Here is a 21,856-nt window from a genome sequence, read left to right on the forward strand (position 1 = left end):
GCTGTCTCCTCTAGTGTTTCGTCATATTCGATGCTCACACTATCGACCACTGGTTTTGATGCTCAACGAGTTCTTAAATCTTACAGGAAACTGGATGAGAAGATACGTGGTTCGCTACAACATGAGGGACCAACTTGACTTCTTTAAATCACAAATAGTTTGTAACAGTGTCTGAAAAGTGGACCCAAACATCTGAAAAAATCCGTAATTTAATGAAATGTGTGTCCCAGCTAAGTATCCCGTCTTCAAGACAAACAGCAACGACACACATGCTGAAGTACTTTGCAGCCACAAAATTAACCCTAAAATACCCCGGATAATTAAAATTTGAGGCGCACCTAAAATCTCTTAATGCGACCTCGTATATTACAATGAAAAACAATTTGAAATAACAACACCCACGACACAAATATTTTTACTATGCTTTTTGACCGATGTATTTGTTTTTAAACTGCAAGAATCTGAAAAATGGAAAATCGGAAACAACAATTGAGCATTTTACCACACAATGAAACACAGCACATTGTTACATCTGCTCTTCTGTGCCAGGGGCCTTTTTTCAGTTCTATATCATTTTAGACATTGGATTTTGATCCTGTTTAGTATCATACATATGGTTAGTTTTTTGGGGGGAACAGCATGGGCGGATACAGACCCCCCTTTTTTATTTCGTAAAAAAACTTTATTACTGTATAAATTACCACCAAAGACAATAAATAGATCTTAATTGTGCACACCCCCCCCCCCCCCCCCCCCCCACACACACACACACACACACACCCACACCCACACACCCACACACACCACACACACACACACACACACCCCACCCACACCCCACACACCTTTTTAAAAAAAAGCTGTATCCGCCCATGAACAGATAGCCGTTTGTCCCAGCTGCAAACACAATCTACAACCCTAAAATAAACATCTGGTAAAACCCAATCAGGGCCTTTTTAGTTACCCGGCATGCTCAGGCTGAGGTGGACATGCGCGAAACAGAAAGTAAACACCGGAAGTGCATTGTGATCACAGGCACGGTGTCGTTAACGTTGGTGGGGATTTCAGTGTATTTCTGGTTCTTCACAAACAATGCAACTGACAATAACCACATTATCTGACGACATTTTCACCCTCGATGTCAGTGAGGATTTGGAACTCGAAAACTTCAAAGCTTTGTGTGAATTCGAGACCGGCATATCATCGAACGAAATTGCTGTTCTTTGGAATGGACGTCCGCTTCAAGATGAAAAACAAACGTTAAAACAATACGGAATTAAGAATGGAGATGTCCTGTTGTTACAGCAGATGCGCAGCGGACAGAGAGCTGCCGGTCAGGCCGCGTCTGGTCAGTCGTCGGCAGGGGCTGGAGGTACTCACTGTTTTTCATTGAATCATTTCCAAGACCCATAACCATTTGTCAAGTCGATCAAAAGTTTCCAAATGGCAACAGTAGCAGACGATAGTTTGGTGAGGAGAGTAATATTTATGATATCAGTTAACATAGTCTTCTGCACAGTGAAGCAATTCATATTATTAATTTGCTAACTTATGTCATGTTTATTTATAGATACGGGTATTTCCATCGTGATGTGGCCTTCCAGCACATTCTGAAACAAGTCTATTTCCGACATAGTTATCTGCATATGATACAAAAAGATTTATATGTTAATAGGGTTTACACCCCAGAATCCAATGATCATGGATTTGAACACCAGATTTGTCTTATGTTTCTTGGCTTATCAGCACCATACCCATGCTGGGTATTTCCATCGTGATGTGGCCTTCAAGCACATCCTGAAACAAGTCTATTTCTGACATAGTTATCTGCATATGATACAAAAAGATTTATATGTTAATAGGGTTTACACCCCAGAATCCAATGATCCTGGATTTGAATACCAGAATTGCCTTATGTTTCTTGGCTTATCAACCATATACCCATGCTGGGTGTGATAAACGTCTAAGAACAGCATCACTTTTGGCTTTCCTCCCACATCAAGCATACATGGCGTGATATAACAGAAATACCAGTGTTGTAATTCATGCGGCCAGACAGCTATTTGAATCTACGGAACATAGGGTCTTCAATTTGTAACATTAGGGTAGGGCTGGGACGAGTAACTCGGGTACTCGGGAAGGGTGGGTAATGAGTAGTACTCGGGTACCCATAGGACTACCCGGACCCGTGGTTAGTCACATAATATATCGTTTAAAGACAAAAAATTATCTAGAACTCTATGGTTACACTATAAGTCACTAATGTTCGCAGTTCTTTCTTACAACTTCGCCCATTCCTTCTGACTTTTGTATGTTTGAATAAAAATAAAACTTCAGTAAACTTCAGTGTATACACCAGGGTGCCGTTGTACAAAACAACCTTAGCGCTACAACTGTCGTAAGTCTGTGTTAAGGTATGCATGGTATGGGAGTTACGATCACCTAAGCGCTAAGGTCGCTTTGTACAACGGCCCCCAGATTGTTTTATACGTGTATCTAAACACATTTCACCAGGACTACGGTCAAACTTTTCTCAATCGGACAGTTTAGACCTATGAGACAATGAGACCTATAGCGGGTATCCGGGTAGGGTCGGTAATAGGTGGTTGGGTACCCAGGTAGTAAATTTGCACTCGTCCCAGCCCTACATTAGGGTTATGAAACTGTTACAAGCAGTGACATGTATGATCATGATGAGGGAACTACGACAGGGACATTTCCAAATTTACTACCCATGTACCCAACCTGGCTGTCAACTCTACAATGATATTGGTCTCGAGAGTTGTGTACAAAATGTCTGATTGGGAATTGTAATTTTTCAAAACAATGAAATGTGCTGTATCTAATGTATTGTACTAGGTTAATGAAATTATTGCACATTCACTTTCGCAGGCAAAACCTAGAACATCGCATAAATATCCATGGCCATCAACTTTGCTTCAATAACTAAAGTATTTGTTGCAGTGTGAAATAGGTAACACATTTTTTCAGGGGGCCTAAGGTGACACAACAGTATGTGCAGCGTTGGAAATTATTTTATCAATATACAAGTCAGATTGTTGAGATTTGATTGGTCCACGTGATCTTGATAAAATACTGTGCAACCCACCTTCGAGGGGAATATATTTCTCAGAGGGGGAACAAATCGCTTATACCCTGCCACAAGCACTACAGGCTGCACATGTGCTTCTGAGAGGCAGAATGAATCCTTTATACCCTGCTCAAAGCAAAAAGCCACACGCTTTTCCCGAGCCAATGGATGTCACGTGACATCTAGCTAGCCTCAGCCCAATCGAGCAGCTGTTTTCTATCAGTTTGAACTTATTTGAATTATTTTACAATGTCATTATAAAACATGTCCGTAAGATAAATTCGTTGTAGCAGGATCACTCGGGGTACATGGGGTTGTATGCTTCCCTTGTTAGGTTTTAGAGTACTCACCTCCAACTCGTGGTGTAAAACCTAACGCAGGACGCATAATACGCCATGTACCCTGCGTGATCATGGTGATCCTGCTAGAGTTTATTTTGTATTTTCGCTAGTCCACAAAAACAAATGGCAAATTTACAGTCCATAAAGAAATGCCACTAGTCCTGCCTGAATTTTACTTGTCTTGATCCAGCGGACTTATGGTAATTTTGAAATCCGACATATGTGCCTGAATGCTCTTCAAAGTGACACTGTTATTATCCCATCTCACTCACTTTTGTCCTCCCAGCTCTGCCACAGATTGATTTTGGCAGTATTCACATCCCTGGTGCTGGACCGGCTGCAGCACCAAGGCCCGCCCAGCAACAGCCAACAGCTGCCATGATGGAGGACCCCGACTTTATCCGCCAGATGCTGCTTTCAAATCCTCACCAGGTGGCGCTGCTCAAAGAGCGGAATCCTCCACTTGCTGATGCTCTTGCAAGTGGAAAACCAGGTATGTTGAATTACTTGAATAAAAGTTTGAGTTATTGGCACATATTTGTTTTGGCCAGACTAGAGGGCACACCCTATGATATGCGTGGGATATTTGTCAATACATGAGGTACCGTATTCGACGTAATAAGCACCCACAGTGACATTTGCTGATATATTGGCTAGTGAACAATCCCAATTAGCACCCCTTCCGATTGATCAATGCACACAAGACTTATTTATTCGGGTATAATACACACTCGTGTGTTATATGCACCCATAAGTATAGGCAATTAAATTCTGGAAAAATATATCTGTCGTACATAAACATTTTAGGCTGTCAGCATAACCATGAAATTTATCTTTCAACTCTGTTTTTTTTCCACCAAAATAATATTCTAATAAGAGACCCCTATTTTTAATTTTGAGAGCGCCCTGGGCACTTATTATGTTGAATACGGTATATGGTGTTTGTCCTTCCTGTTGGCATCCTGTGACAAATCAAGGTTATGTAAGGGTAGGTCACTAGTACCCCCATGTGGTGGATTTCAGGCTAGAAATTGTTCTACGGTATCCTATGCTTGTCTTACAGGGTACTTTGTGGATCAGGTGGTGACATGGTTGATAGCATGTCACCACAGCCCAACAACAAGAAGCTTTGCTCATGATATCAGTCCAGATCACTGGAATATTGCTGAATGCGACGTTAAACAACAAACCAATAGAATACAAAAGAATTGACAAAATTGGATTAGGGAAGTCAGAAGCTGTGACTTTGCTGATTACATGTCAGTATCCTGATGTTGTTGAATTTTTAGTTTTGGTGGTTTGTTGATAGTCTTTTATAAAGGCATTTGGGAAGATTGATCATGTTGATGAACTGTTTCCCTCACTAAGAGCTAAGTGATTTTATCTGCTTATTTTCATTTTCAACATCTCCACTACAAGGCATATGGAGGTGAGGCTCTGTAGGAATAACCCAGCTATGGTGTTGCTTAACCCGCTCCCAGAATCCTGATCTGTCTTTAAACATGGCAACTCAGGCAGACACATCGAAAATGTCAACTTTGAGAACAGATTGTATCATGTATCTTGGTGTATACATCTATATGGATATCCGTTATTCTATTCTAAATGACGTAAGATGATTTGTTTTTATTATAGAGAAATTTCGTGAAGTATTTGTAAAGCAACAACAGGAACGCCAAGAGAAGGAGAAGGAACGCATACGCCTTGCCACTGCGGACCCCTTTGATGCAGATGCACAGAGACAGATTGCAGAGGAAATAAGGTCAGTTATTGACCAGCCTCATGTCACTTATTGATCAGCCTCATGTCACTTATCGACCAGCCTCATGTCAGTTATCATGCTTATTGACCAGCCTCATGTCACGTATTGACCAGCCTCATGTCACTTATTGACCAGCCTCATGTCACTTATTGACCAGCCTCATGTCAGTTATTGACCAGCCTCAAGTCACTTATTGACCAGCCTCATGTCACTTATCGACCAGCCTCATGTCAGTTATCGACCAGCCTCATGTCAGTTATCGACCAGCCTCATGTCAGTTATTGACCAGCCTCATGTCACTTATTGACCAGCCTCATGTCACTTATCATGCTTGTTGACCAGCCTCATGTCACTTATCATGCTTATTGACCAGCCTCATGTCAGTTATCAACCAGCCTCATGTCAGTTATCAACCAGCCTCATGTCAGTTATTGACCAGCCTCATGTCACCTATTGACCAGCCTCATTTCACTTATCGACCAGCCTCATGTCACTTATCATGCTTATTGACCAGCCTCATGTCACGTATTGACCAGCCTCATGTCACTTATCGACCAGCTTCATGTCATTCATTGACCAGCCTCATGTCACATATTGACAAGCCTCATGTCACTTATCATGCTTATTGACCAGCCTCATGTCACTTATTGACCAGCCTCAGTATATTATGATACAGGTATCTGTGTTGCAATACACATTGGGATCTCCTATTTTGAGATTTATCCAGATCCTATTTTCTCCATACCGTAAGTAAATATTATGATGTCACAGTCAACATGGTCAGTCACAGTTATTTTGTTGTCGTGGGGAGAAAACAAAGTGAGAGAAAAATTTATGCTTCAGAGAATTGGAAATGATTTTTGTCTGCCACAAAAATGTCTTTGTTGCAAGTTTTTTTTTTCCCAGGCTCATGAGTTTAATAAAAAAATATCTGGTTTTGCATTGCAGTAGTTGTCGCTGCAAAAACACCCCACAAAACCATCCCCACCACCCCACCAATGAATATCAGTTTGTCGGTCCCTAAGTAGGAGGAAACACAGGATCTCTCAACCTTTCAAAGTGTTCCATTTAGTGACAGCAGGTGATAAGCGAGGCATTACCTACATAACTACTTTGAACCCGAGAAAATCCGGGGTAGAATAAATCTTCAGCAACCCATGCATGCCGTAAAAGGTGACTATGCTTATCGTAAGAGGCGACAAACGGGATCGGGTGGTCAGGCTTGCTGACTTGGTTGATGCATGTCATCGATCCCAATTGCATGGATTGATGCTCATGATGTCAATCACTTTATTGTCTTGTCCAGACTCGATTATTTACAGACCGCCGTCATATAGCTGAAATATTGCTGAGTGCTGCGTTAAACAAACGTGACTGTCAAGTAAAATGATGTATGTTAGAATGCTTGTTGGGGGCATGGGTGGCCCAGTCGTCTAAGGCGCCGCGATTCGCTGTGTAGAGTTGCATCCCTTGGCATGCCAGAAACCTATTTGCGGGTTCAAATCCCGGTTGCCCATTTATGTTTCTGTGTTTGTCAGCACCATACCCGTGCTCGTGCATCCCTTCGGGCTTTCCTCCCACGTTAAGCTGACACGCCGTGATATAACTGAAATAATGTTAAGATCGGCGTTAAACCCAACTCACTCACTCACTCACTCACTAGAATGCTTGGTTTATTTTTCAGATTAAAGAATGTTGAATCCAACATGGAAACTGCCATGGAGTTTGCCCCTGAGAGCTTCGGCCAGGTGGTCATGTTGTATGTGGACTGCATGGTGAACGGACACGCTGTCAAGGCATTCGTAGACTCAGGTAGTAACTAGGGCTCTAACAATACACTGCAACGTTAGAAATTGGCACTAGTCCTGTAGTCCTTACCAAACTGCCCAATAGTAAAGGTATCCTAAGGACTAGTAGAAATTGGCCCATTTCAAGGGTTTTGCTATATGTTATCATTATAAGGACTAGTGGACAAAAGCTGTTAGTTTCTAACCCTGTACACACTATTGTGATTGACACGTCTTGAGAGTAAGGTTGTGATACAATACATGAAAGCTCTATAATTGATGTGTTGAGAAATATTTTCATTATGAAACTTATTTAGCAGATCTGGATCAGTCATTGGCTTAAGATCTTGTGAATACAAGTGGGGAAATAGCATTTTGTAATGTATGTTCATACCGTATTATGTCACTCTTATGTATACTTGTATCGTTGGTATTGATACGTGATCTGCTGATAAGGTACTTGTAGTGTGGTGCAAACTGTCACAGTGCATCAAGTGTTGGGCAGTCGTAATAACTCCATGCCAATTGCTGTATGCACAAAAGGTTAGTTTAAAGTGGCTGCACAAGACCTCTTGTGCCATTGTCTACAGGGTCGTCAGTGTCACTCTGTTTTTGTCCCCCGCCGCGTGAAAGGGTTAAACGGGGGATATAGTATTCACGACCGTCCGTCCGTCCGTACGCCCACCTGTTTGTTGCCGCGGTATCTCAAGAACTAAACACTGGATTGTCTTCATATTTGGAACTATGGTGTATATACAGACTCCGCAGACACCAGCCGGTTTTGGTGACCTTGACCCCATTTTCAAGGTCACAGCAGGCAAATCTGCTTTTGGAGTTGGAAAACGGTGTTGCCGAATATATCTCAAGAACTAAACACTGGAATGTCTTCATATTTGGAACTATGGTGTATATACAGACTCCGCAGACACCAGTCGGTTTTGGTGACCTTGACCCCATTTTCAAGGTCACAGCAGGCAAATCTGCTTTTGGAGTTGGAAAACGGTGTTGCCGCGATATCTCAAGAACTAATCGCAGGATTGTCTTCATATTTGGAACTATATACAGGCGGGGGACATTTCGTAACTTTGTGACAAATACTTGTCATTTGTGATTTCTCTTGAAGTCAATGTGCATGTCTAAATATTTTATTGTGTGTATTAAGCTCTCCTAGTGAGTGAGCTGGGTTTAACAGTATTCCAGTTATATCACGGCATGTCAGCTTAATGTGGGAGGAAAGCCCGAAGTGATGCAGGTCTCAGATGTTTACCACTTCGGTGAAACCCACGAGCACGAGTATGGTGCTGATAAAGCAAGAAACATAATCGTGGCGAACCAGGATTCGAACCCACAATCATAGGTTTCTGGCGTGTCCAAGGGACGCAACTCTGCACAGCGAATCGCAGCGCCTTACACATTTGGGTCACCCGTGAACCCCCATTCCTCGAGTTTTACCACATAAAAAAATGAGAATGGACGTAATAATTTAATTTGCAAGTTGGGGTAGGGGAGATAGCAGTAAAATTCTTGGAAGTCAGGTTAATGATGTGACATGCTGTCGCCTGGTACCCAATAAATTATCACCATGGTTACTGAGTGTTGTCTGAGGCCCACTTGTCTATGGTGCCGCAGTTCAATGTGCAGAGTTGCGTCCCTTGGGCATTCCAAAAACCAATGATCATGAGTTTGAATCTCGATTGCCCCAGTTATGTTCCTAGGTTTGTCATCACCATACCCGCGCAAGCAAGGCTGTGCTTGGATATGTCCACTGGTATTTCCTGTGTTACCAGCTTGCGGTGTTCAACTGGTAATGTTTTATTGAGATGGGGAAAAACATTGTGTCGGTGTAAAACATGAGCTTATTAAAATGTAAGTAAGTTTTGGGAGCCATGCATTACCACGTGTTATAACCGATTTAGGGGTTTATTGAAGGGGGCAATAGCAAGGGAACTTTGTACTTAAGATTTGCGTTCCATATCGTGGCGTATCAATAAATAGACACACTTGTATCGTGTATCTTGGGTCAAGTATCGTGTTAGTAAGCTGCCACACCATGATATAACAGGAAAAGTGTTTAATCAAACAAGGCCAATAATACAAAACATCGATTTACAACCCCTGTATCGCGATACGTACAATACATTACATTAAGTTATGTTGGTGTAGAAAATGTTAAAAATAACAGAAACTGTTCAACAACCAGCTTACGCAGATTCTCTAGTTTTTCCCATTTGGCTATCAATAGCTAACATTCACAGTGTCCTCTAACCTATGTGTTTCTGCCCAACGATATCACATCTTCAGTCTCTGAATTTTAGAAACAAATGATTCAGGGTTGTGATTCGCCCGCAAAAAGAAAGAATATCAGCTTGTGATTTAAAAGTACTGTATCAGGATACGGAGGCATAGGTGGCCCAGTCGTCTAAGGCGCCGTGATTCGCTGTGCAGAGTTGCGTCCCTTGGGCACGTCAGAAACCTATGATTGTGGGTTCATATCTCGGTTCGCCCAATTATGTTTCTAGGTTTGTCAGCACAATACCCGTGCTCGTTGGTTTCACCGAAGTGGTAAACATCTGAGACCTGCATCACTTCGGGCTTTCCTCCCACGTTAAGCTGACACACCGTGATATAACTGGAATACTGTTAAAAGCGGCGTTAAACCCAACTCACTCACTCACTGAGGATACAATTGTATCACACCCATAGTATAGGGATATGTACCATATCACAACCCCATCGTATCGATCCTGCCCGTATCTCCCGCAGAGTAAATTGACATTTCATGTTGACGCCAGGTGCCCAGATGACCATCATGAGCCAAGCCTGTGCGGAAAGGTGTAACATCATGAGACTGGTGGACAAGAGGTGGGCAGGCATCGCCAAGGGTGTTGGGACACAGAGAATCATTGGACGAGTTCATTTATGTGAGTTGTGGGTGTTGGCTTTCTGCAGTTTTCAATCACTGTCCAAAGACCTGAGTCAAATTAAGCTTTTGGTTTAATCATGTTAATAGGCTTTTGGTTAGTAAATAAAGTGTTTGGCACAGATCGTATACCTCATCAGTGGAGTGTTCAGAGTCTGTTTCATATTTTAGTAATCTTCATTTAAGATTATGTATTATCAGCATATTGATATGCCAATCTCATTAAAATCAGATCTTAGTTTTCGCTACCGCTAACCAAAGATATGAGAACATACCTTTACGGGTCACGTCAGAACGACTTTTCGCGAACATTGACCTACCAATGAAATGACTGACAATAAATCGACATTAGCCAATCAAAAGGCACCTTTCTCAAGCTTTTTGGCACTAGTTTCAAACTGGCAACTACGCTTTGAAACATATTTTGACGTATTCTCGATTGCAAAAGTTAAAACTGACCAAAACAACATTCTGGAATGGCTTATAGATGGCCTAGATTGTATGGATATAATCATAAAACCCGCAACTGTCGTTCGGAATACCCCATGTTAAATATTTCGTGGTTGCATGATTAGAAAACACATTCCGACTGTCTCTTTCAGGATCTGGTAAGTGACGGTCTGATTGGTTGGATGAAAGGTCATTCTGACGTGACCTGTAATGGGATGTCCTCAGATCTTTGTTTAGCGGTAGCGAGAACTAAGATCTGAATTTAATGAGATTGATTGATATGCTTGTGCTAAAACCAGTTAACATGGTTAAGATTATGTTTTTCTAAGATAAGCCATTATGAAACATGTGAGGCAGTGTTGGAGCATAAGTCTATCTCATTAAAATCAGATCTCTCTGTGTGAAGAGCTGAGGACACACCTCCATGAGAGGTCATGTTTGCTGACATCTGATTGGCTCAAGAAGCAACGTAGCCTTCGTTTTGATTGGGTGGTCAAACTTTTCTCATGGTTCATCTGGTGTTCTCAGATCTGGAGGCCGACAGGTATCATATTGGAGTAGAATATCCGAGTATAATCATTTATTTGTTTGTTATTGAATGCCGCACTCAGCAATATTCTAGCTATATGACAGCGGTCTGTAAATAATCAAGTTTGGACCAGACAATCCAGTGATTCATAACATGAGAATCAATCCAGGCATTTGGGATGCGAAGACATGCATCTGCTGAGTATAATGAAATTGGAGCTTTCCTGATGCGGGGTAGAATAGGTCTTCAGCAACCCATTCATGCCATAAAAGGCGACTATGCTTATCTTAAGAGGGATGGGATCGGGTGGTCAGACTCGCTGACTTGGTTGATGCATGTCATCGTATCCCAATGGCGTAAATCGATGCTCATGATGTCAATCACTGGATTGTCTGGTCCAGACTTGATTATTTACAGACCGCCGTCATATAGCTGGAATAATGCTGAATGCGGCGTTAAACATCAAACAAACAAACACCTGGACATTGTCGTCGTGTGTGTATGTTATGTTATTGGGATTTTTATTTAGAGTTATGACTAGAATGAGTTCATGTGTGTTGGATGAGGGGGCCTGGACCAACACTAGCCAAAGAGTCAGAAAATAAGTTGTTGTTAGTGTATAGATAAGTTTTGCACTAGACCAGAACCAATTCTTGTGGAGGAATATAATAGATACACCTCTATTTCAGGTCAGATACAGATCGGACCAGACTACCATCAGTCATCGTTTTCCATATTGGAGGACCAGCCTATGGATATGCTGCTGGGCCTTGACATGCTCAAACGCCATCAAGTGAGTCGACCAGCGATTGCAACGCTTTTATCTTAGACTAAGGCCAGTAAGGGTAGGCTGGAGTGTCATTTAGTTCACTACGTAGCTGCAGTGTGATTGCCATTCATGCTGGACCCTGCTGTAAGAATTCTGAATACCATATTCGACGTAATAAGCGCCCAGGGCGCTCTCAAAACTAGAAATAGGGGGCTCTTATTAGATTATTATTTTGGTGAAAAAAACAGTCAAGTTGAAAGATAAATTTCGTGGTTTATGCTGACAGCCTGAAATGTTTATGTACGACAGATATATTTTTCCAGAACTTAATTGCAAATAATAAAGGGTGCATATAACACACGAGTGCGTATTATGTGCGAATAGGGGTCGGAAGGGGTGCTCATTGGGATTGTTCACTAGCCAATATAATAGAAAAAATCGCCGTGGGCACTTATTACTTTGAATACGGTATTACTAATAAGGGTAAAGTGGTCGTGCGTAATAACTTTCCGATACTTGCACATGTACTAATAGTGATTCGCAATGCTGATTGGTCAGTTGAAGACATACTGTCACAGTGCTTCATGTAGAGGAGTGGGGAGGTCAGGTAGCCTAGTGGTTAAAGTGTTTTTCTCGTCACGCTGAAGACCTGGGTTCGATTCCCAACATGGGTACAATGTGTGAAGCCCATTTCTGGTATTCCCCACCGTTATATTGCTGGAATATTGCTAAAAGGGGCGTAAAATCAAACTCACTCACTCACTCATGTTGAGAAGTAATTGATATGACGTCATCCATTGTTTATGATGTCAAACATTACTTACATTATGTCATCTGAGCCATAGGCAGTATTCAGTGTAGTTCCTTTGTGGGGTTGACATTTCAGGGTTGACCCCAGGTGGTGGGGATTCAAAATTGTACAAATGGTGGGGCTGTCCCCCCCAAGGGGCTGAGGGGCGGGGCCAAGTAAAGGTGATTTGCATATATTGCTTTAAACAACTTCTTCTCTGGAACCAAGAGATATATATCAACCATATATGGTTGGAAGCATCCCTAGGTGGTGGGGATTCAAAATTGTACAAATGGCGGGGCTGATCCCCCCAGAGGCTCTGGGGCGGGGCCAAATAGGAGTAATTTGAGTATATTGCTTTAAACAACTTCTTCTCTGGAACCAAGAGATAGATATCAACCATATTTGGTTGGAAGCATTCTTCGGTGGTGAGAATTCAAAGTTGTACAAATTGAGGGTCTGACACCCCAAGGGGCTGAGGGGCAGGGCCAAACAGGGGTAATTTGGCGTTTTGCTTTAGAGATAATCATCAACCATATTTGGTTGGAAGCATTCTCCAATGGTGGGGATTCCAACTGGAGAAATGGAGGTGCTGAACCCTGCTCCCACCACTGGGGACTAAGGGGCAGGGCGGGGCTAAAAAGAGTTTTTGACTTGGACACTGTTAAGATCCCCACTGTATAACCACATGTTGGTTGGTTGGTTTGTTGTTGAAGGCCGCACTCAGCAATATTCCAACTGTATGACGGCAGTCTTACGACAAGCATAGTTGCCTTTTAAGGCAAGCATGGGTTGCTGAAGACCTATTCTATTCCGGATCTTCACAGGTCTATAACCATATGCACATTTGAGAGTATAATCAGCTAATAATAAGAGGAATGCACATATGCTACCAGGACTGGCTCTTCTGTTCTTCTGTCCGGCACTCCCAAAGGAGTTAGAACCTAGAACATGCAAACCGATATTATCCCCACCCTATAACAAACAGATACATTGTATACATTTGTCTGTTATGAAGAGAGTAATACCTTTGATATGATTTATCCTGGATCATAACATGGAAACGGTTCAGATCTTTATGCTGGACAAATACATATTCTTGCTGTCAGATTTGCTATCCACCCATTTTAAATGCTGACAGAGTCAAAATTACGAAATATTTGCAGTATTATATACATGTACAATGCAAATGTATATTTTGTCATGATTACGTAAATATCCAGGTGAGCGATACAGGCCCTATGGGCCTCTTGTTGTGTTCTAGTGATTCTTTTGACGTTCTTACTCTCTCACCAACTATGGAAACCTGGTCATGAAATGAGTATTACATTGCATGATTATTGTGTATCTTTCAGTGCTGTATTGACTTAAAGAAGAACAGATTGATCATTGGCACTACAGGCACCGAAACTCAGTTCCTGGCTGAGGGGGACCTACCCGAACACGCCCGTCTCAACCTCAGTAATCAGCCCAGCGGAGAGAAGGAGGATGAACAGTTAGCTCAGGCACTGGCCAAGTCAGCCGCCGAAGCAGGTGAGTTCTCTCCCCTTAATTGTCTGCGACGCCTCAAGAGTGGAAATACATTTACCGTGCAGGGATGCAACTGAACCACAAAGGACACACTATAAAAATTATGCCCACGGGATATTGAAAACATTATCATTATTGTCTCTGGCCAATTGATACAAAAATAACAACTGGGTAGAATACATCGGGTAGAATAGGTCTTCAGCAACCTGTGTTTGCCGTAAAAGGCGGCAAATGGGATCGTGTTGTCAAGCTCGCTGACTTGGTTGATACATGTCATCGATCCCAACTGCATGAGTCAATGCTCATGATGTCAATCACTGGATTGTCTGGTCCAGACTCGATTAGTTACAGACCGCTGTCATATAGCTTGATTATAGCTGAGTGCAAAGTTAAACATACAAAACAAAAACAAAACAAAAATAACTGCTCTGGACATCTGTGTACATTAACTGTCACTGGATGTGGTTCCCATGAAGCATGGAAGCTTGATGAATTACATCAAGTAACGGTTAAGAAGGAAGGTAACACAGCGATTTTCTTCATCTGAAGGCACTTAAGGGGCAAGTACAAGCAGCCACACACACGTGCATGCACATAGCTATATAAGTGCAATTATCTTGGACGCAATGTTAAACCCAATTTCACCTCACCTCACCTCACCTCACTTAAGGGGCAAGAAAGATGTTACGGTGTGTTCCTAATATGGGGTGAGGGTGGGTTGGCTGTGATCCTTCATATCTCTTGTGGCATTTTGATCTAAAGACCTCCTAGATCTTTTGGGGGCACCCAGTAGCCCACTCGTCTAAAGATGAGCAATTTGCTGTTCAGGGTTGTGTCCCTTGGTCATGCCAGAATCCTATAATGGTCAGTTTGAATTCGCTGATTATATTTCTAGATTTGTCTGGGCCATACCCTTGTGGGTTTCAGCAATGTGGTAAATGTCTGCAACCTACATCATTTTTGTACATTAATTCAGGTTTTCCTTCCACATTACGCTGACACGCCATGATAACAGGAATACCGATCAAAGCGGAATTAAACCAAACACACTCACTCACTCACTCCTAGATCTTTTATTGAATATTAAGTGTGGCGGGTGTGGATGAAAATCTAATTCTATAACTGTCATTGCTTTTCTTTCAGCATCAGGCAGCAAACCCACACCATCAACTAGTGGTATGAAGGACAGCAAGGCTGGTAGCTCCAGTGCTGCGCCCGCTCAGTCACAGCCATCATTCCCAGAGGAGGCTGTCCAACGCCTAATGTCACGGGGCTTCTCTCGTCATGCTGTGTTAGAAGAACTTCGACTGGCTGGGGGGCATCAGGAGACAGCACTAGCTGCTCTTATTGCAAAGTCATTTTCATTGCCTTAAAAGTCTGTTGCCATTAAGATCTGAAGAAATATCTGTATAAAACCAAACGCACTCTCTCACATGTATAAGTCTGCAGTTTGTGATATGATTTGAAAGATGGGTTTTGACAAAATGCTTTTTTATTTTCTTGCAAGAAAGTTTTGGAGTTTATACTTCTTTTTCATCCGGCCACACAGAGACTCGTGTGTATTTATATCCTGTTGTCATGGTTATGGAACTGTCTACAGTAGAATGAAGGAGTTTGGTCACCATGCCAGCCTGATGTGAGTTTGCCTAGCAGCATAATTTCATTTCACTGAAATATTAACAGCTGCCAAAAGTTGTATCAGTTTCATGGATGAATTTTATCATTATTGATGTAAGAACGGATCATCCCATGTCTCCATCAGTGCATTAATTCATTCTGTTACCATGGTTACTTATGTTGGTATTTCAAATCTTTCCTTATGTTTGGCATGGTAGCTCAGTCATCTAGTGCCAGATGTTTTGGCCAGAGTTACGACCTTTAGTCGTATCAGGATCTGCTGAGAGGGGTTTTGAATTATAAGTTTGTCCTGAGGGTTTCAGTAATGTGGTTATCGTCTAAGACCTTCATGGCTTATGTCTTTCCTGCCTCATTAGGCTACCAGATCAGACCATCCTGTGATTGACATCATCGATCCACACAATTGGGATACGATGACATGCATCAACCAAGTCAGCGAGCCTGACCACATAATCCTGTTAGTCGCCTTTTACGACCAGCAGAGTTGCCATTTACAGCAAGCATGGGTTGCCGAAGACCTATTCTACCCCTGGGTCTCCAAGCGTCATTGGGGCTGTGGGGTAGCCTTGTGGTTAAATGTTCGCTTATCACACCAAAGGCCAGGTTAGATTCTCCACAAGCGGGAAGAACAGCTCTGATGTCTCCAGCTGTATTATTAAAAGCAGCATAAACATGATAAAGCAGTACTCACCCAAGCTCGAGATGCGTGAAACCCAAGTCGACCACTTTCATATCTATCAGGTGTAGGAGTGATCTCCAAAAATCTCCAAGCACAAATACATGAACTATGTTGAGATTTTAAGCACACTCCCTACATCCCGTGTAGAGGAGATTCACTGATACCTGTCAGCAAACAGGCTTATAAGAACCAGCTGTTGCTAGTTTCTCTTTTTAAGGTTTAATTGTACTGTAGTGCTGTGAGTAATTTTTGTGTGTCAGTTTAATGAGCCAGATATGAAAATGACCTGTTTTATGCCCCAAAGTGCCTGAGAAGGAGGATTTGTTCAGAGCTCCAGATAAGCTTTTGGTGTTGTGGGTATTTTACCCATGCATTTTAAAATCATTGGGTATCAGTAATTCTATCTGGGTATTCAAATTTCAGTTACCCACTAGTTTTTACACATGTGGGTATTTAAGTTAAATATCTAAAAACACTATTCATCTAGTCCCTGCAAACTGGTTTCGTGTGGGTTCGAGAGCTTTATAGGACTCAAAAATACCAGTATACTTCCACAAGAAAGTGTGATGGCAAATGATCATGATATAACTGTCATCGTGGAGTTTGGCAAGGTTGACGGAATGCCCGTTTATAATTTCAAAATAAGTTGCTGATTTGCTAATCGAATATGCAGGGTTACTTCACAATATTTTGATGATACGCCCAAGTTTTATTTTTGTAGCGTAGCTGTAATGTTCGTTGCATATTTGATTCGCCTGGATTTTATTTTACTGCATATTTTTGCATTTCTGATGCGTATTTTACGCAGATACGCAGCTTATCTGGAGCTCTGTTTTTTTTAATGCAGGGGTAGACATGTCTAAATCCCACTCTTCCACAGCTCACTTCGCACCTGTGACCATGTTGGAGGTGTTATATCTCCATTCTATTCTGATAAGTACCCTTGACCATTAACTGCAATATCTTCGTTTGAGTCTGATTCTAATAGCACAATGCTATAAATAGTAACTCAGATAAATTTCTCGTATGTCCAAGGGAAATTTGTGTCTAATCATGCTTTGTGTGATGCCAGTACAATAAAATATCTTGGAGTAAATCTTTGTTATAATTGTTCAAATATTCTTCAGCGATACGCTGTGACAAGAAATATCCTTTACAGGTTTCAAAGACACAGCATTCCAGCGGTAGACGTTTTTAGTCCACTAGTCCTTATAATGATAGCATATAGCAAAAGCTGTAAAAAATGGCTCACCCTTATACTATTGATACCTTAACTATTGGGCACTTTGGCAAGGACTACAGGACTAGTGCCACTTTCTAACAAGTTCATTTTGCATAACCAAAGTGATTAACATGTATGACCTGTCAGTATGGTCTGTCCTTCCGCTTTATGCTACACCATGTTATAACTGAAATACTTGCTGTCTTGAGCCAATCTCATTAAAACCAGACCTTAGTTCTCGCTACTGCTGAACAAAGATCTGAAGACATCCCACAAGGGGTCACGTCAGAACGACCTTTCATCCGAACAATCAGAGCGTCGCTTACCAGATTATGAAAGTGCCAGTGGGAATGTGATTTCTACCTCCAAAACTTTAACACGGGGTATTGCGAACGATAGTTACGGGTTTAACGACTGAATCCATACAATCTAGATCATCTATTAGCCATTTCAGAATGTTCTTTTGTTCATGTTTCAAATTAATTTGTAATCGAGAACTGTTCAAAATATGTTTCGAAGCGTAGTCGCAAATTTGAAATTAGTGCCGTAAAGCACGAGAAAGCTCCCTTCTGAATGGTCAATGTATTGTTCGGTCAAAGTTTGTGCAAGGTCAGTCTGACGTGACCCGTAATGGGATGTCCTAAGATCATTGTTTAGTGATAGCGAGAACTAAGATCTGATTTTAATGAGATTGGTCTTGAGCAAGTTTTCCACCACTGGTTTGGGGAGTCTTGACCATGTTAAGCAACACTTGTTTTGTTTAATGATTGACAGACTTTTCTTAACCAATAAGATTGTGTCAGTTCTATTTCAAGTTCAAAATAGGTTTTTGTAACACAATAGTTTTGTATTTTATTTGGCAACTTGTGCCGGTTGGTCGATAAAGTGGGGAAAATACATACTAATACTGTTTAATGTGCAGAATGTTTGATATATTTTGGATGCAAATAATTTGGAAATAATAGAAACTGTCTTTTTCTGGGAGGGTCATCCAAATTTATGACAAGCATTAGGCAACATTTTTTTGTTTTTTTTGTTTATGGATTTCCAACTCATTTCAAAAAGTGAGGTAGGCAAATTAAAAAAATCAACATTAAACTCTCAAATTTTTTACTTGACTTTTGTCCTTAAAAACTAGATAGGTATAAAAAAATATATTCTGGAGTAACAAAGTAAAACAACTGAATTTTTTAGGAACATTTTATTATATCCCTGGCTTACAGCTTGTGCACAAATGGCAATATAACAATATTCATGTCACGGTGAAATGCATTTGTGGTGACAAGCTTTGATGGTACTTGAGAAGGATCTCGGAAATATCAGAGTGGCGTCCCTTTACTTTACACTCAATGAGGAATCAGAATCTTTTTTTGTTTGAACTATTTGTGTATTTTCTGATGTAAATATCAGCGGTAATAAAAAAAATAAATATTTTTTTCAACATTTGAACTTTGAAAGAGTGTCGCATCTGTAACCAGGAAATAAAATAAATGTTGCCTCGGGGAGGGGTAATTATTTTCAGAAAATTAGTGCATAAATGTTTTTGGACCACTCCTGTTGTCATTATTGACTGGTCCCTAAACCTGGGGCTATGATTGTGTCTCCATCATACCCCTGTCATCTTTGCTGTTTATGCATATCCCCTTTTCAAAACAGTATTTGGCAAAAATGCAAAAGCATTTATTACTAAATGTCCATTTTTTGATGACCCTTCCCAAATATGTGATTTTTACTTCATCACCCTCCCCGGGAGACCATTTGTTTTGGTCACCTTCCCCCCCGATTCAATCTTTCAATCTGACCCACCGCACCCAATAACAAATGACTGGAGCCTTAAGGAAGACTCGTTGACACAATAGTATTGTGACTTTTACTTGTGTACTTAATGGTGTAAGTGGGCGGTCGGGTAGCCTAATGGTTAAAGCGTTCGCTCGTCACTCTGAAGACCAGGGTTTGATTCCTGACTTGGGTACAATGTGTGAAGCCCATTTCTGGTGTTTTTTGTCATGATATTGCTGGAATATTGCTACAATGGGCGAAAAACACACATACTCATACAGGCTAACTGAAGGAAATGTGCTGACAAAGTTTTACTTTTAAACAGTGGCCAGAAATGTATTTCTATTGACATATCAATTAAGGTGTTTGCGAATGAAATTTGACTGTTTTTAAACAACATTTAAGATACTGGTTGTCCTGATAAATAATCAGGAATGAACTGCAATATTAATCTCTGTTCCACGACACATGATCATGATGATTTGATTCATTGTTTTTCAATTTGTGTCCTTTTTCAGATTGTTTGAATATCAGCTAAAAATTCATGTTTATAGACCGATAATGATTTGCTCATATGTAGTCTATTGTTATTTTGATCTATTTTGTGTTTCTGTTTACTAGATATAAGATGAATCAAGGCGTCCATAAGTTATTTTGGACAAGAAATCAGCTTTCCTTTTTCTATGATATGCCAAAATAAGAATTCTGTTTATTGCAATGCACATCATATCATAACTTTGGTGTATTTTCTCGAACCATGTAACCAAGACCTTGAATGAAGCTGTTTGTCATGTCATTATACATATCCTTGTAGAAATGCAGTGCTGGGTCCCGTTCCTCAAAGCGATCTTAGCACTACGATGACCTATGTTAAAGTATGGGACTTACGATCACCTTAGTGCTAAGATCGCTTTGAGGAACGGGGCACTGGATCTCTTATTGCAAGCACCAGAATAATGGAGGGTAGAACAATTTGTAATATTATATATAAATATTTGATGTTGAAGTGTGACATTGAAGTGACTTCTTTCTATACCCAGTCTCAACTATCATGGGGCACGGATGGCCCAGTCGTCTAAGGCGCCGCGATTCGCTGTGCAGAGTTGCGTCCCTTGGGCACGCCAGAAACCTATGATTGTGTATTCGAATCCCGGTTCGCCCCGATTATGTTTTTAGGTTTGTCAGCACCATACCCGTGCTCGTGGGTTTTACCAAAGTGGTAAACGTCTAAGACCTGCATCACTTCGGGCTTTCCTCCCACATTAAGCTGACATGCGGTGATATGACTAGACTAATGTTAAAATCACTCACTCACTCTCAATTATCCACTGTATTAAACTCCATTCTATTGTGAGAAATACCCAGAAACTATTCTCCACTTTTGTATTCAGTCTGGTTTGAATGACAACATGCTAAACAAAGACTTCTTTTATGATGGAAACGAGCAGCAATATCACCCATACTTCACTTGACATTGTTTGTTTTCTCAAATGCAAGCAGTGACATGGGTGCCGAGTCATGTAAGGCGCCACAATTCGCTGTGCGAAGTTGAGTCCTGTGGGTTCGAATCCCGGTTTGCCCAGATTTCAGGTCTGTCAGCACTATGCCCGTTTTCGTGCATTTCACCGAAGTGGTCAACGTCGTAGACCGTCATCACTATTGGATCACTCACTCACTCACTCACTCACCCACCCACCCACCCACCCACTCACTCACTCACTCACTCACTCACCCACCCACCCACCCACCCACTCACTCACTCACTCACTCACTCACCCACCCACCCACCCACCCACCCACCCACCCACCCACTCACTCACTCACTCACTCACTCACTTCTGTTTTCTATTTCATTTCTCAGGATATCCTATTTTCCAACTAAAACTTCATAACAACCATCTGATTCGAATCTCAGGCATCAAAGTGGCACTGGGACAGGACCACAGTTTTGAGTGGGGATCTAAGTTCAACTTGCGTTCAGAAGAGGAATTTTGATTGGTTGTTGATTTCACCTGAGTGAGTTAAAATTTAACGTTGCATCAGCATAATTTCAGCCATATAGCAACTCAAGATCCCCTGAGATTCTGTGATAAGTTCATGATAAATAATAGAATGGAGATACATTGGATAATTGAGAATGCCCCCTACCATCAGTGTATTGATAGGATGTCCCCTACCATCAGTCTATTGATAGGATGTCCCCTACCATCAGTCTATTGATAGGATGTCCCCTACCATCAGTCTATTGATAGGATGTCCCCTACCATCAGTGTATTGATAGGATGTCCCCTACCATCAGTGTATTGATAGGATGCCCCCTACCATCAGTGTATTGATAGGATGTCCCCTACCATCAGTGTATTGATAGGATGTCCCCTACCATCAGTGTATTGATAGGATGTCCCCTACCATCAGTGTATTGATAGGATGTCCCCTACCATCAGTGTATTGATAGGATGTCCCCTACCATCAGTCTATTGATAGGATGTCCCCTACCATCAGTGTATTGATAGGATGTCCCCTACCATCAGTCTATTGATAGGATGTCCCCTACCATCAGTCTATTGAT

General features: G+C 41.4%; 1 protein-coding gene across 1 annotated transcript; it reads left to right on the forward strand.

Annotated features, from left to right (window-relative positions):
- Positions 1–1,027: 1,027 nt before the first annotated feature.
- Positions 1,028–20,981, forward strand: LOC139471258 (protein DDI1 homolog 2-like). Its single transcript, XM_071253555.1, has 8 exons — positions 1,028–1,372; positions 3,719–3,925; positions 5,068–5,194; positions 6,879–7,006; positions 9,774–9,902; positions 11,570–11,673; positions 13,795–13,972; positions 15,113–20,981. The coding sequence occupies exons 1-8, from the start codon at positions 1,093–1,095 to the stop codon at positions 15,340–15,342; spliced, it is 1,383 nt and encodes a 460-aa protein (XP_071109656.1). The 5' UTR covers positions 1,028–1,092; the 3' UTR covers positions 15,343–20,981.
- Positions 20,982–21,856: the final 875 nt, after the last annotated feature.

The sequence above is a fragment of the Haliotis cracherodii genome, unplaced genomic scaffold (assembly GCF_022045235.1).
Source record: "Haliotis cracherodii isolate W230 unplaced genomic scaffold, xgHalCrac1.p SCAF_22, whole genome shotgun sequence".
Classification (NCBI taxonomy): Eukaryota; Metazoa; Mollusca; class Gastropoda; order Lepetellida; family Haliotidae; genus Haliotis; species Haliotis cracherodii.